General features: G+C 48.8%; 1 protein-coding gene across 5 annotated transcripts in view; it reads right to left on the reverse strand.

Annotated features, from left to right (window-relative positions):
* Positions 1-13,033, reverse strand: part of MGAT5 (alpha-1,6-mannosylglycoprotein 6-beta-N-acetylglucosaminyltransferase) — a 352,200-nt gene that overhangs the window by 189,689 nt on the left and 149,478 nt on the right. For all 5 annotated transcript variants that reach the window (XR_004969483.1, XM_036320247.1, XM_036320246.1 and 2 more), the window contains exon 3: positions 1,508-1,672. Coding sequence is in view for 4 of the 5 variants with exons in the window: in XM_036320247.1 (XP_036176140.1) it covers positions 1,508-1,672 (165 nt within the window). In the remaining variant the exon portion in view is untranslated. The remainder of the gene's footprint in view (positions 1-1,507; positions 1,673-13,033) is intronic.

Raw genomic sequence — 13,033 nt, forward strand, 5'->3', positions numbered from 1 at the left:
AGTCTCTCCGAGAGCCTGGCTACAAACAAAACAGCCAGAGGCAGTAAGATCCCTGATCAGGGGAGAGAATGACAGCAGACATGTATACACGGTTCCTGCAGGACAGAGGCAGTGGGAGGCAGCAGTCAGTGGCAGCGCGCCCCACCCTGCCCAGCTCCAGGACTGTGGGAAGGCAGAGCAATCAGAGGGGAGCTTTCCTATAGCCTTTCCTACTGGGGAGGGGATGGAGGAGTGCAGCCTGGAGAGGCATGGGTGCTGTTTATTAATAAGCAGCTCAACACAGTGGGAGGTTTCCTTGTCTAATTACAGAAGCTGTTGGAAACTGCAGGGAAGATAGGATTTATGGCCTAGATGACACTGCCTCTGTGTTGTAATTAAAAGTTATTTTTAATACCTCTGTTTGGTTGGATACTTTGGATTATTAGAAATATAGTCTGCAATTTAAAACCCGTGAAAGGGCAAAGAATATAACAAACAGGTAATACAATAAGCTTGCACAATGTGAAACGATTAAATGTTTTGACACTGGAGGTGGGAAAGAAAAGGAATCTCTCCCAATTAATTCTGGGAATTTCTATAAGAAAGGGGAAGTGAGAAACAAGCCAACGAGTATGCTAAACTGATTTTCAAAAGTTGCCCAGCTACTTATTTTGTCCACTAACTAGGGTTTGGATACCACCCACCAGGAGTAGTGAATGGGTGTTCATACCATTCACCCAAAGCACCTGATGTTAACCTTTCAGCACCTTTCTTTGTCCCTAGTCCCTAGGAAAGGACGGTGTCACTCTAACAAGAGCAAGTCCTGGCTCAACCACAGAGCCCCAGAGGCCAACCCCAGGGCAGCGATAGGGGTCCAACACGAGCTATGGACAATACATGCTGGGTTTGATTTGGGTTTTGTGGTTAACCCACTTCTCTTCTCTCATGCAAGATTCCAGTTTCAAGAAGGGGCCAGACACAATGAACCCCAGTGGGAACCGCACGGTGGCATCCATGAGTGGCTACAGAATCAGCCCAAGATCAGGTAGGTGCCATTATTTCCTACATCCATTTCCAGAATTTATTTCTCCATATGCACACAGAGGTGTTTTCTGCAATGGTGGTTCTTCTTTAACAACAGGGAGGAGGGACTCTATCATATGTAATAGACTTTTGAAATTGTCTGATGAAAATGGGGAGGAGGAAGGCCCTCTAACTAGCACACGCTTCCCAGATAACCTCTACATTTCATTTATCCATGCTATGAATCTTCTCATTAAAAGTGAATTCTAGGAGCTCATTATGTGAAATATATCATAGGAACCACCAGACATCACACATCATGATGAGACTATAAAAGCATTTTAACATCTGTTATTCAAAAATAAATTTAAACTCAACTTCACAGGGGCCATACCAAGTTTATGGGATTTATCTTATATGGAAAAGAACCACTGTGCTTCTTTATTCTTTTCCCAGTTCAAATCAAGATCTGACCCACGCCGGGCTATAGAATCGCCCTCCTTACCTGCCACATTAATTTTCTCAAGTGCTACCAAGCTGGGAACAGCTGTGGTGGAGTTGGTTGAATTTGTTCCCGTGCCATTGATGACAAGGGTGTCCACCTTCGACTCTAACTTGCCAATGCGCTGCAAAATATTATCCAACAACACGGCGAGAGTTTTCTTCAGATCTGTAAAATAAAATGCACAGTTTAAAAATTCTTTGGTCACTGAATAGGTGTTCAATGCACATGCTCCCTCTTCCTCTCTCTGACATTAAGAAGGAAAAGTGGCCTGGTAAGTGCTGCTCAGTGGATAGAGTGTTGGCCCTTGGAATGAAGGGTCCCGGGGTTCAATTCTGGTCAAGGGCATGTACCTCGGTTGAGGCTCGATCCCTGGGCCTGGTCAGGGCACGTGAGAAAGGCAACCAATTGACGTATCTCTCTCATCTCTATGTATGTGTGTGTGTCTCTCTCCCTCTCTAAAAATCAATGGAAAAATATCCTCAAGTGAGGATTAACAAAAAAGAAAAAGAAAAGAAGTAGCAGAGTCAATACTGCCCAAGGCCTGTCCCAACAAACCGTATCTTAAAGATGACAGGGCCATCTTCAAGTGTCCAGAAAGCACAAAACAACGTGGTCTGTTCTGGGACCCAAGTTGGCCAATAAATGACATAAATGATTTCTAGCCACTGGGCTGATGGAGAAAACTCCTGTTGGCATCCTACCAAAGCACTCTGTGAAATTCCTCCTCCTTATAGCACGATTCACCAGAGCACAGAATGACAATCCCCAAGGGTGGCCAGGTCCTGAAGTAGTTTCTGGATCAAGTTTGGTATTATTTCAGTGTCCTATACTGCAGTATGTCCCAAGTGTTTTGCAGTCTCTATTTCGGTTGGTTACATATGATAACAATAAAAGCCACAGTTCCCAGATTTCTAGGCGTGCAGATTTAGAAAAATACTTCAAGACCAGAGGCATTCACTCTTTCAAGACCTATCACACAACTCCTGGGTGCCAGGCACTGCCTTAGATGTTAGGGATATTCCCTCATGGCACTTCCATGCAAGTGCTGATGCCCTTTCTTACATATCTGACTGTGGGTAGGAGTGATACACTTCCCTCCAGACATGTCATTCTCGCAAACGTCAACATTCGATGAGCTGGTATATGAGGTTTTCCACATACACAGAGATGAATTTAGCCCTTCTCCTCTGGAAACTCATAATCAAAGAAAGATATGCTAACTTTTACATGTGGAAAAGGCAGAAGGACAACAGGATGCCCATCCATGTGGACAGAATCCAGACTCATTTATGAACTGGGAGTGGGCCAGTGGAACAGGAACAGTGTGGGTGCAGATGTGGTGAAGTCCTGAATGCAGACAAATGGGAAGCTGCTACCTGCCTCTATGCTGGGAACAGAGCAAACTCACTCTGAGCAGGTGCTCTGATCTGGCCTGGGAAGAAACACACACCTGGTTAACTCACCAACCCCAGGTAGAGCCTACCAGCATTGGCCCAGAAGCACTCAGGTGGCCCCCTTCTGCCAGGCCAGGAGAGAAACTCATCAAAACAGAGGCACAGATATGCAATTAGTATGGAAGTCTGTGTGCTCAGTGGTTCACAGATGACATCACTGGAGCTGACAAAAAACTACAAACAGAAACAGAGCCCCCATCTTGATTTAGTAAGTCTGACTGATGTGCTTGGGACGATCTCACCCTCCCCACCTGAACATCACACTTCTTCACAATGGTAAGATCGTAGCAGTCTGTTCATTAATTCTAACAAATATCTGACCAAGCTTAATTTTTGCTCTTCAGTATGTATATTACCTGAAGGCAATAAGCTGTCCGTGGCTTTAGAGCAATAGGGCCAAAGATCTGATTATAACAAAGAAGGGCAGAAGAGAACTAATGTTTTCTGAAGGCCTACCATGTGCCATATATATATATCCTATATAATAAATCCTATATAATAAAAAGGTAATATGCAAATTAACCCTCACACCCTCACAAGATGGCTGCCTACAACCAGGCTGGCAGGGAGGTTAGTGAGGGACGACCAAATGACTGAACAAGCAGGCTGTGTGGGGCGACCAGGCTGGCATGGGGGAGGGGGTGTAGTTGGGAGCGACCAGGCCAGCAGGGGGGTGCAGTTGGGGGTGACCAGGCAGGCAAGGGGGGCAGGTGGGGGTGATGAGGCTGGCAGGGGGGCAATGAAGGGCAACTAGGACGGTGGTCAAGGGGGGGCAGTTGAGGGCAACCAGGCCAGCTGGACGGGCAGTTAGGGGTGACCAGGCTGGAAGAAGGGGGCAGTTGGGGGCAACCAGGCCAGCAGGGAGGGGACAGTTGGAGGTGACCTGGCCAGTAGGAGGGGCAGTTAGGGGTGATCAGGCCGGCACACAGAGACAGTGAGGGGCAATCAGGGGGTGGGGGGTGGGGGCAGTTAGGGGCAACCAGGCAGGTGAGCGTTTAGGAGCCAGCAGCCCAGGATTGTGAGAGGGATGTCCGACTACCGGCAGTCGGACATCCCCAAGGGGTCCCGGATTGGAGAGGATGTAGCTGGACTGAGGGGACACCCCCCCACGCGCGAATTTCGTGCACCGGGCTTCTAGTGTGTGTGTGTGTATATATATATATATATATATATATATATATATATATATATATATATATATATATATATATATATATATACTAGAGGCCCGGTGCACAAAAATTTGTGCACTCAGGGGGAAAGGGGGGGTTCCTCAGCCCGGCCTGTGCCCTCTCGCAGTCTGGGACCCCTCGGGAGATAACGACCTGCTGGCTTAGGCCTGCTCCTGGGTGGCAGAGGGCAGGCCCAATCCCTAGGTGCAGCTCCTGGTCTGGCTCAGAGCAGGGCCGATTGGGGAGTTGGGGCGCCGCCCCCTGTCATGCACAGAGCAGGGCGGATCGGGAGGTGGCGATGCCACCCTCAGTCATGCTAAGGGTAGGGCCAATTGGGGGGTTGGGGCACCGCCCCCTGTGACACTCAAGGCAGGGTCGATAGGGAGGTTGTGGCGCCACCCCCTGTCACGCACAGAGCAGGGCCCATCAGGGGGGTTGGGGCTCCGTACCCTGTCACGCACAGAGCAGGGCCCATCAGGGGGTTGAGGAGCTCCCCCCTGTCACTCACAGAGTAGGGGCGATAGGGGAGTTGGGGCACTGCCCCCTGTCACACACAGAGCAGGGCGGATCAGGGGGTTGGGGCGCCGCCCTCTATCACCCACAGAGCAGGGCCGATCAGGGGGTTGGGGCGCTGCCACTGTCACACTCAGGGCAGGGCCGATGGGGAGGTTATGGCTCTACTCCGTCACACACAGAGCAGGGCCCGTGGGGGGGGGGGGGTGTTGGGGCGCCGCACCCTGTCACACACAGAGCCACACAGCGATCAGGGGGTTGGGGAGCTCCCCCGTATCAGGCACAGAGCAGGGCTGATCAGGAGGTTGGGGCACCTTCCCCTGTCACGAACAGAGCAGGGCAGATAGGGAGGTTGTGGCCCCACCCCCTGTCACACACAGAGCCGCATGGCGATCAGGGGGTTTGGGCGCTGCCCCCTGTCATGCTGATCCCAGTGCTGGGAGGCCTCGCGGCTCTGCTGATCCCGGTGCTGGGAGGCATATTACCCTTTTACTATATAGGATAGAGGCCTGGTGCACGTGTGGGGGCCGGCTGGTTTGCCCTGAAGGGTGTCCTGGATCAGGGTGGGGGTCCCCACTGGGATGCCTGGCCAGCCTGGGTGAGGGGCTGAGGGCTGTTTGCAGCTGGTCACACACCCTTCAGGGTGGGGGTCCCCACTGGGGTGCTTGGCCAGCCTGGATGAGGGGATGATGGCTGTTTGCAGCTGGTCACACACCCTTCAGGGTGGGGGTCCCCACTGGGGTGCCTGGCCAGTCTGGGTGAGGGGCTGAGGGCTGTTTTCAGGCTGGCAGGTGATGGAAGCTCTCAACCGCTTTTTTTTTTTTTTTTTTTTTTATTCTGGGACAGCTTTAGGCTCTGAGGCTCCAGCTCTTAGGCCTCCACTCCTGAAAGCAGGTATCTGGTTTGTTTCGGTTCTATAATCGAAACTCTGTATCAACTCCAGCTCTGAGATCCCGGGCTCGCTGAAAGCAGGTTTCTGGGGTTTTGTTTAGCTTCTATATTTGTTACAATGTTTCTTGAACTGCAGGCTCAGAGGCCGGCAGCGGCAGGCGGGGAACGTTGGAGTCCTCCGTCACTGAAGCAAGCAAGCCTCATGTTAGTTTCAAGCTGCCTGGCTTCCAGCTGCCATCTTGGCTGGCAGTTAATTTGCATATCACCCTGATTAGCCAATGGGAAGGGTAGCGGTCATACTCCAATTACCATGTTTCTCTTTTATTAGATAGGATATGAAATCCCATGATATGTCCATATTCTCCATGCGATAGGTATGTCTTCATTTTACAGATCGGAAAACTGAGGTTCACAGATATGAAGTAATGTGTTCATGGTTACAGACATAACTCAGATCTGCCTAATTCCCCGATGCCTCAATGGGACCAGTTGCGAGTCAAGAGCCAAGGTGAAAAAAACAACAACAACCAAGTGCGAAATTCAGTGTCTTTCATCTTTAGCATAGTGCAGGGGTGGGGAACGTCTGGCCCACAGACCGTATGAGGCCCACGAAATCATTTGGTCTGGCCCCGCCAAGCATTAGAGGTGAGTTAAGCAAATTTTTGACCAAATACAGCAGGCTAATTTTTAAACTGATAATTGTATATGGCCCACGGATGATGTTATAAATACCCAAATGGCCCTGGGCAGGAAAAAAGTTCCCCACCCCTGGCAGGGTGGTTAAGGGCCCACACTTTGGAGTCAAAGTTCCTAGGTTTGAGTCCTCGCTCTCCACTCCTGTTTCCTTACCTGTAACAGAATGATAATAATAACCCTGCCTCTTAAAGTAGTTATGAAGTCTAAAGAGTTCAACATTTATAAACTATTTTAAAACTTCCTGGCACATAACAGGCACTACATAAGTGCCTGCTAAATATGCAAATAAAAAATAAAACCCTCCTCTGGAATATGCTTCCTGAAGAAACCTTCCCGTGGGTGATGTGAAGTTTTACCATTATCCAGAGTCTCAGATGGCTCTCCTCTGGGGCTGCAGTCCCAGTCGGCATGACTCAGTCTGTCCCAGGCACGTCATGAGCTGGCACGGCCAGTGGCAGTCAGCCACCAGCTCTGCTCTTACGCTGACCTGAGGCAAGCACGGATTCTCTAAGGTTCTGAGGACTGCCAGAGACCAGCCACATAGATGAGGGCTGCCGTGCCACGAAGAGATGGCTCAGCCCGGTACAAAGAGACCGCTCCTCAGACAAAAGACATCAAGCTCCCCCATCTCCAGCCTCTTTACCTGTCCTGCCAGCCAGGGAGTCCCTGTGTAAAATGGCATTTAACTATTACCTGCTAGTTCGTTTGGGGTAACTCAGGGTTTCTTAGCTTCAGCTTTACTGACACTTTGGGCCAGATCATTCTTTGTTGTGTGGGGCTATCCTGTGATTTGTGGGGTGTTTGGCGGCATCCCTAGGCTCTAGCAGCCATTAAATGATGGTAGCAATACCTCCACTATGACAACCAAAAATGTCTCCAGACATTGCCCAAGTCCCTCATTTGAGAACCACTGAATTAGGCAACTCCTCTCCACCCTTTTTTTCACCACTGCCCCTCCTTCTGTGGAGATACCAAGAGAGAAGTCTGACAGAGGTGTATGGGATCGTGAATGGAAATGGGAGAAGCCACCCACGGAACCTACATCCTGCTGATTGCTGTTCAGTGGGCACCAGAGACATCGCTGCAGATACCACAGGAAGTGCCAGGAGGGAGGCCGTCCCTCCTCCTATAGGAGCCTACGACTCAAGGGCTGGTAACCTTTTATATCGTCAAAAGGCAACAGTACTACAGACAGAATCCCTAACCCACAGTTATGGGTAGAGAACACCTGAGGTAGGATACGAAGTTGTCACTTGAGCACTAAGAAGATTTCTTCCTCAATTCTTAAAATACAGTCAGTCCACCAACAAGTGCAACCTATTTCGTATTGACTTCCCCTGGCAGCCATGGGCTCTGACATGGTATATGTGAGGGAATTTGTGATGATGAGAAATGTAACCCAATACTACTGACCACTGGGACCCCTCTGCCACCACCACCACGTAACGAGCTCCTCTGTCAGCTGCTCCCCTCAGGAACTAACTCTTGATCCTGCCCAGACAGTACGGTGAATGTACTGTGGTTCCCACTCCCGTTTTATATACGAATAAACCACAACTCGGGGAGGATAAGTAATTTGCTCCAGGTGACTGCAGACCCAAGGCTCATACCCACAGCATGGATCCAGGTCCAGGCTCCTATCTACCATGTGACATCACCTCTGAAAAGCACCTGTCGGCCGGAAGCATCTCTGACCTGCTGCTCCAGAACACACTCGCCAGGGAGTAACCTCTGGGCTTCAGCCACGATAGATCACATCCCAACTGCCCTCAACAATTGCCGATGCCGCTGTTTTTTAAGCAAATCCAACATTAAACATAATTTAAAATCTGCCTTTCCATACCTTATGCCTTAAAATGAAATATAACACTATCAAGAACTTTGGACTCTAGACATGTCACCCGGGTAGGCATTTTTTTCTCCCTCAATATGAAAGGAAAAAAACTTCACTTTCATTTCAAGCAGCTATTCGAGTCACTATTTCAAGGCAGTCCAACACGAGACAAAAGACACTGCCAATAGAATATACCAGGGCCAAGCAATGCCAACCCCATCTCTGCATCCTCACCAACTGGCACCCAGCCTGGCGCATTACAGTGCTCAGTAAGTGTGTGCATGAATGAATGAACCAACAAGTAAACAAACAACAGTTTTCCCAGAAATGAAGCTACACAAATTATACCTTTCTAGGTGGTGAAATGATTTCTCACCTTTGTATTTTACAGCTAAACCTACAAAAACTGTTGAGTTTTATTGCAATTTTAAACTGATGCCAGAGGAGTTTTTGTTTGCATTTTAGTCTTCATGATAACCCACTTATCCAATAAGACTATACACCCAAGAATAATTTCTATAGAGTTTAATAAAGACATGAGAATGAAAATATTCCTCCTAATTCCTGTATGGTACTTTTTATATTTATCATTATGTTTTACGGTTACTATAACAGTAAAATGTGTTATAGTAACACATTTTAGGATTACAATTTTCAGCAGGATTACAATTTTCAATTGCTGACAAGCTTTTAAAATTTTGTTTGTGTTTCAAAGCCTTAGCAAAAAATTTAATCCCAACATTACTAACAAAATACTGTCTTTCTAAAAATTACTGTACATGACAAAGATGAGATCAAAGTAGTTGAAAACATTGAAAATGCCCCCCTCGGTAAAGTGAGCTTTGTTTTCTATCCTGCTCCAAAGGGTGGGATGTACACTACCTCAGAACAGGTGCTCTGGTGGCTTCTTCCCTTCCAAGAAGCCAAGACATTGGGCGGGGCGGGGGTGGGGGTGGGGGCCAGAAGGGCTGGAAGATGCTGCCACGTCCTTGAGCAGCTCAGCCAAGCGGATACCACTGCCGGCTACACTCTGCTCCACAGCCGGAGCCCAAGGAGACAGGACCTCAGTGGAAAGAGGGGCCTTGCGAGTGGAAAAGGTTTATAGGTCTATTAGCTGAAGCTGTGAAAATGGGTGGTGGGCCCTGACTTCCAAGATCATTAAGTCAATCAATATTTGAGGGATGATCAAGAAAGCCTGTGCTTTCGGCCTCCATGCTGTCCCACCCTACACCCTGGAGCATGTTTCTAAGGCAGTGGTCCTCCAGCCTGCTGGCCCTCAGGCTCACCTGTGGAGCCAAGCCCCATGCCTAGGGCATTCGGAGAGAATCTGCAGAACCCACATGTCCAGGGTCCTGGCACAGCCTAGGTTGAGAATCCAGGTGTGGCTGCCATGATTCCCTGGCACAGAACCCACTGCATAATGAGCAAGGACTCTTGCCTAAACGGCCAAAATCATTTGCATCAGTGCTTGCTCCCAGTGAAAATCCCTCTGCAACCCGGACGCCCCAGAGAGGCAGTGTGAACAACAGAGCTGCTTCACTCTGGGCTCCAAGGGACCCAGCAAACACAGGGCGTTAATGAGAAAGGAAGGTGCTAGTGATAAAAGAATTAACCCCAACCTCTCATTCCCTTCCACTGCCGGGCACATCAGGTTTCATCAGTTATATATTTTTAAATTAGTTTTAAAGTGACCTTTCCTGAGAAAAAGAATGCAGTTGCAGTAATGACCAAAATACACTCCATTCATTATGTACAAGGACATTCAAAGCAGAGTTATTTCTAAAAGAGAACAGTGCTATTTATTATAGATAAGGGCTGGAAACTTCCCAAAGATTAAATTACATGATGTCCCTTTCTTCAGATGATGGAATACATCGCGAGATTGGAAACTCCAGGAAGGCAGAGAGCAATCTGTATTGTCACCTGATTATCATCACTAGCTTGTTTGTTATTTTTTAATATATTTTATTGATTTTTTACAGAGAGGAATGGAGAGGGATAGAGAGTTAGAAACATCAATGAGAGAGAAACATTGATCAGCTGCCTCCTGCACACCCCCTACTGGGGATGTGCCAGCAACCAAGGTACATTCCCTTGACCAGAATTGAACCCAGGACCCTTCAGTCCGCAGGCCGACGCTCTATCCACTGAGCCAAACCAGTTAGGGCCACCACTAGTTATTAATATCAGAAGCTCAATACCTATTTATGGAATGGATGGATGAGAAAGGAAAAGTGTATGGCCATTAAAAATACCTAATGGCATGAAGAAATACAAAAAAGATGAATTTAAACATTTTTTAAATATATTTTTTTAAAAAACATGCACACATATGTGCATATCTCTGCATTTTAAAAAAAAGGACTGGAAGGAAATAGAAATTTATCTGGGTTCGGAGGTAAGGAGTATTTTTTTTATTCTTGTACTAGAGGCCTGGTAAACGAAATTTGTGCACTTGGATGGGGAGGGGAGATCCCTCAGCCCAGACTGCACCTTCTCGCAGTCCAGGAGCCCTCAGGGGATGTCCAACTGATGGCTTAGGCCCGCTCCGGGCTGCTGCACTAGCCAGCCATGAGCCTGGCTTCTGGCTAAGCGGCGCTCCCCCTGTGGGAGCACAATGACCACCAGGGGACAGCTCCTGCATCAAGCATCTGCCCCCTGGTGGTCAGTGCGTGTCACAGCGACCGGTCGTTCTGCTGTTCGGTCGATTTGCATATTAGCCTTTTATTATATAGGATAATGTCTTATTATGGGCAAGTCCTCTAATTCAATTTTTTTTTAGGTAGTTAAAGGGAGGGGCAGAATTTTCCCTTGAGCCTGAAGCTAAAATTGCCCTTAGCTCAAAAAGCTGCATACCACTGAGACACATCTTGGTGAGGCTCATTCTGAACCCCCACACTGTTCTATTATGTGTATAAGTATTGGGAAGCATCTTATCTCTTTAGTGAAAGGAACCTTTTGTTATGTTACAATGACTAACTTTATCTCATGAGTTGTGTTTTGGCTTCAAGCCTGTATCCAGTATTCATGCAGCAACTTCAGCTCTTCTGGCATATCTTTTATTTTATTTTCTCTAAATCTTTCTAGATTTTTATGTATTAGATAGGACTAGCCCTTGGACACAGACAATAGTCTGGCAAAGGCCTAGAAGGGGCAGGTGCAGGGTGGAGGAGCTCAATGGGAAGAAAAAAAACACACAAAAAGAAACCTAAAACAAAGGGACATCTGTAATACTTTCAACAATAAAGATACATTTTAAATAAAGAAAAAATATCTTAATTGAAAAGAGTTTTATGTGAAATAATATAAGTATTTGCCCTACACTGTACTTTATATTCTCAACTCCTCTCAAAGAGATATTAATTGACCCTATGTTCAATGACTGCAGTACTGACTTCTGCCACACGGACCCAGCACTGACTGCCATGGGGCTGCGATCAGACCCTGCTGTTTTCTCCCAGTCTGCTCCAGGCTGAGGGCTCGGTCTCTGTGAAACCCGGGTCAGTCGTTGCATCGGGCAAGTGGAATCGCTGAGGCCTATTTGAGAGTCGCCAAGGCTGGGAGCGTGATCTCAGAACAGTTAAAAACAGTTAGGAGTTCTCATCTTTTAAAAAGCCCACACGTGTCTGTGCTGCACCAACAGGGTTGCTTTAACACAGAAGCCTCCATCCGCAAGCCCACCGGCTCCAGGATCAGGCGGGAGGTTGAAAGTGGCCGTGGGTAGATGAGGCTGGTGCCAGGCGACTTGACAGGTGTCAGCGGCTCAGCTGTCTGAGCCCCAAGCGCGGGGAGACAGGTTCTGACGTCACCATCGTGCGGAGGATTTGACAGCAGCGGCAGTGGCTTCAGAGCTTGCTGCTATGTTGTTTTATTTTTATCTCCTTTTCCCTTTAAACCTCTCCAGGTTGGGTGCGTTCGAGAGAGCAGCCTTTGCAGCCTCCTTGGCAGAGAGCAAGCCTTCGATCTGGGTTCACACGCAGCCAGCCAGAGTGCTGTTTAGAAACACGTGTGGGTCTTGCATTATTTGCGCTATTGCCGATAAAGAGGGTTTTAGATTCTGGCACGTAAATATGTTTCCTGTTTATCCACGAGGACAGGAGGCCGAGCGCAGCCACAGTTCTTCACTCCTTCGCAGGCCTCCGTCCAAGGGCGGCGATGCAGGCGCTTCACACAGGGAGGGGGACAGGGAGCAGGTGGGGCAGCCCTGCTTTTCCCAGACCTTCTGTCTCGGTCTGATCTTCTGGCTCAGGGTCTGTAGCGTCTTCCTTTTGAGGCGGATTCAGGCGTCTAGGGGACATGATGTTTATCACACGCTGCTTTCCGTGTGGGTGGTCAGCATGGGGGTGTTCTTGAATCAGGTTTCCTTCGGCATTGCGGCGGGGGGTCGGGGGGAGACAGCATGAAGGTGCAAACACAACCCGTGGGGACTGTTCGCTGAGCGCCTTCTGTATACCTGGTGAGCGTCTCCCCTCAGAAGGGGTGCTCCCTGTGTCTGCGACCAGCAGGTAGCAGGGAGGGGGAGTGCGGACCAGGCTGGTTGGCTGCCCCAGTGCCCTCATAGCCGCAGTGTCAGCGGGTGGGGCAGAGTGCCTGGGACCCTGGATTCCCTCTGGGGTTTGCAGAACCGCCCCCTCCCTTTGTTCTCCCATTCTCCACTGAGGCAGCTGTTGGCAGACAGCAGGACAGATGGATTTGCAATCAGACCTACCGCCTGACCTCCAGAGAGGTTTCCTGACCCCTCTGCATCCCCGCTCACCTGAAGCTCCTAAAATAGTCGGGGTGCCCAGGGCTCAGAGGCTCCCGTGAGCTCATGGAGGTGGGCCCTTGGCCATTGGTTTTTATTTTTTTACTACATTTATTCCGTGTGCAGTGATCACACTTCATCTGGAGCAGGGCGGGCTCAAGTGACCTTGTGGAGCGTCTAGGGAGGGGAAGCAGCCGCAGTGCCCGAGGCCACGTTCCAGTA

This window comes from Myotis myotis, unplaced genomic scaffold (assembly GCF_014108235.1).
Source record: "Myotis myotis isolate mMyoMyo1 unplaced genomic scaffold, mMyoMyo1.p scaffold_m19_p_8, whole genome shotgun sequence".
NCBI classification, from domain to species: Eukaryota; Metazoa; Chordata; class Mammalia; order Chiroptera; family Vespertilionidae; genus Myotis; species Myotis myotis.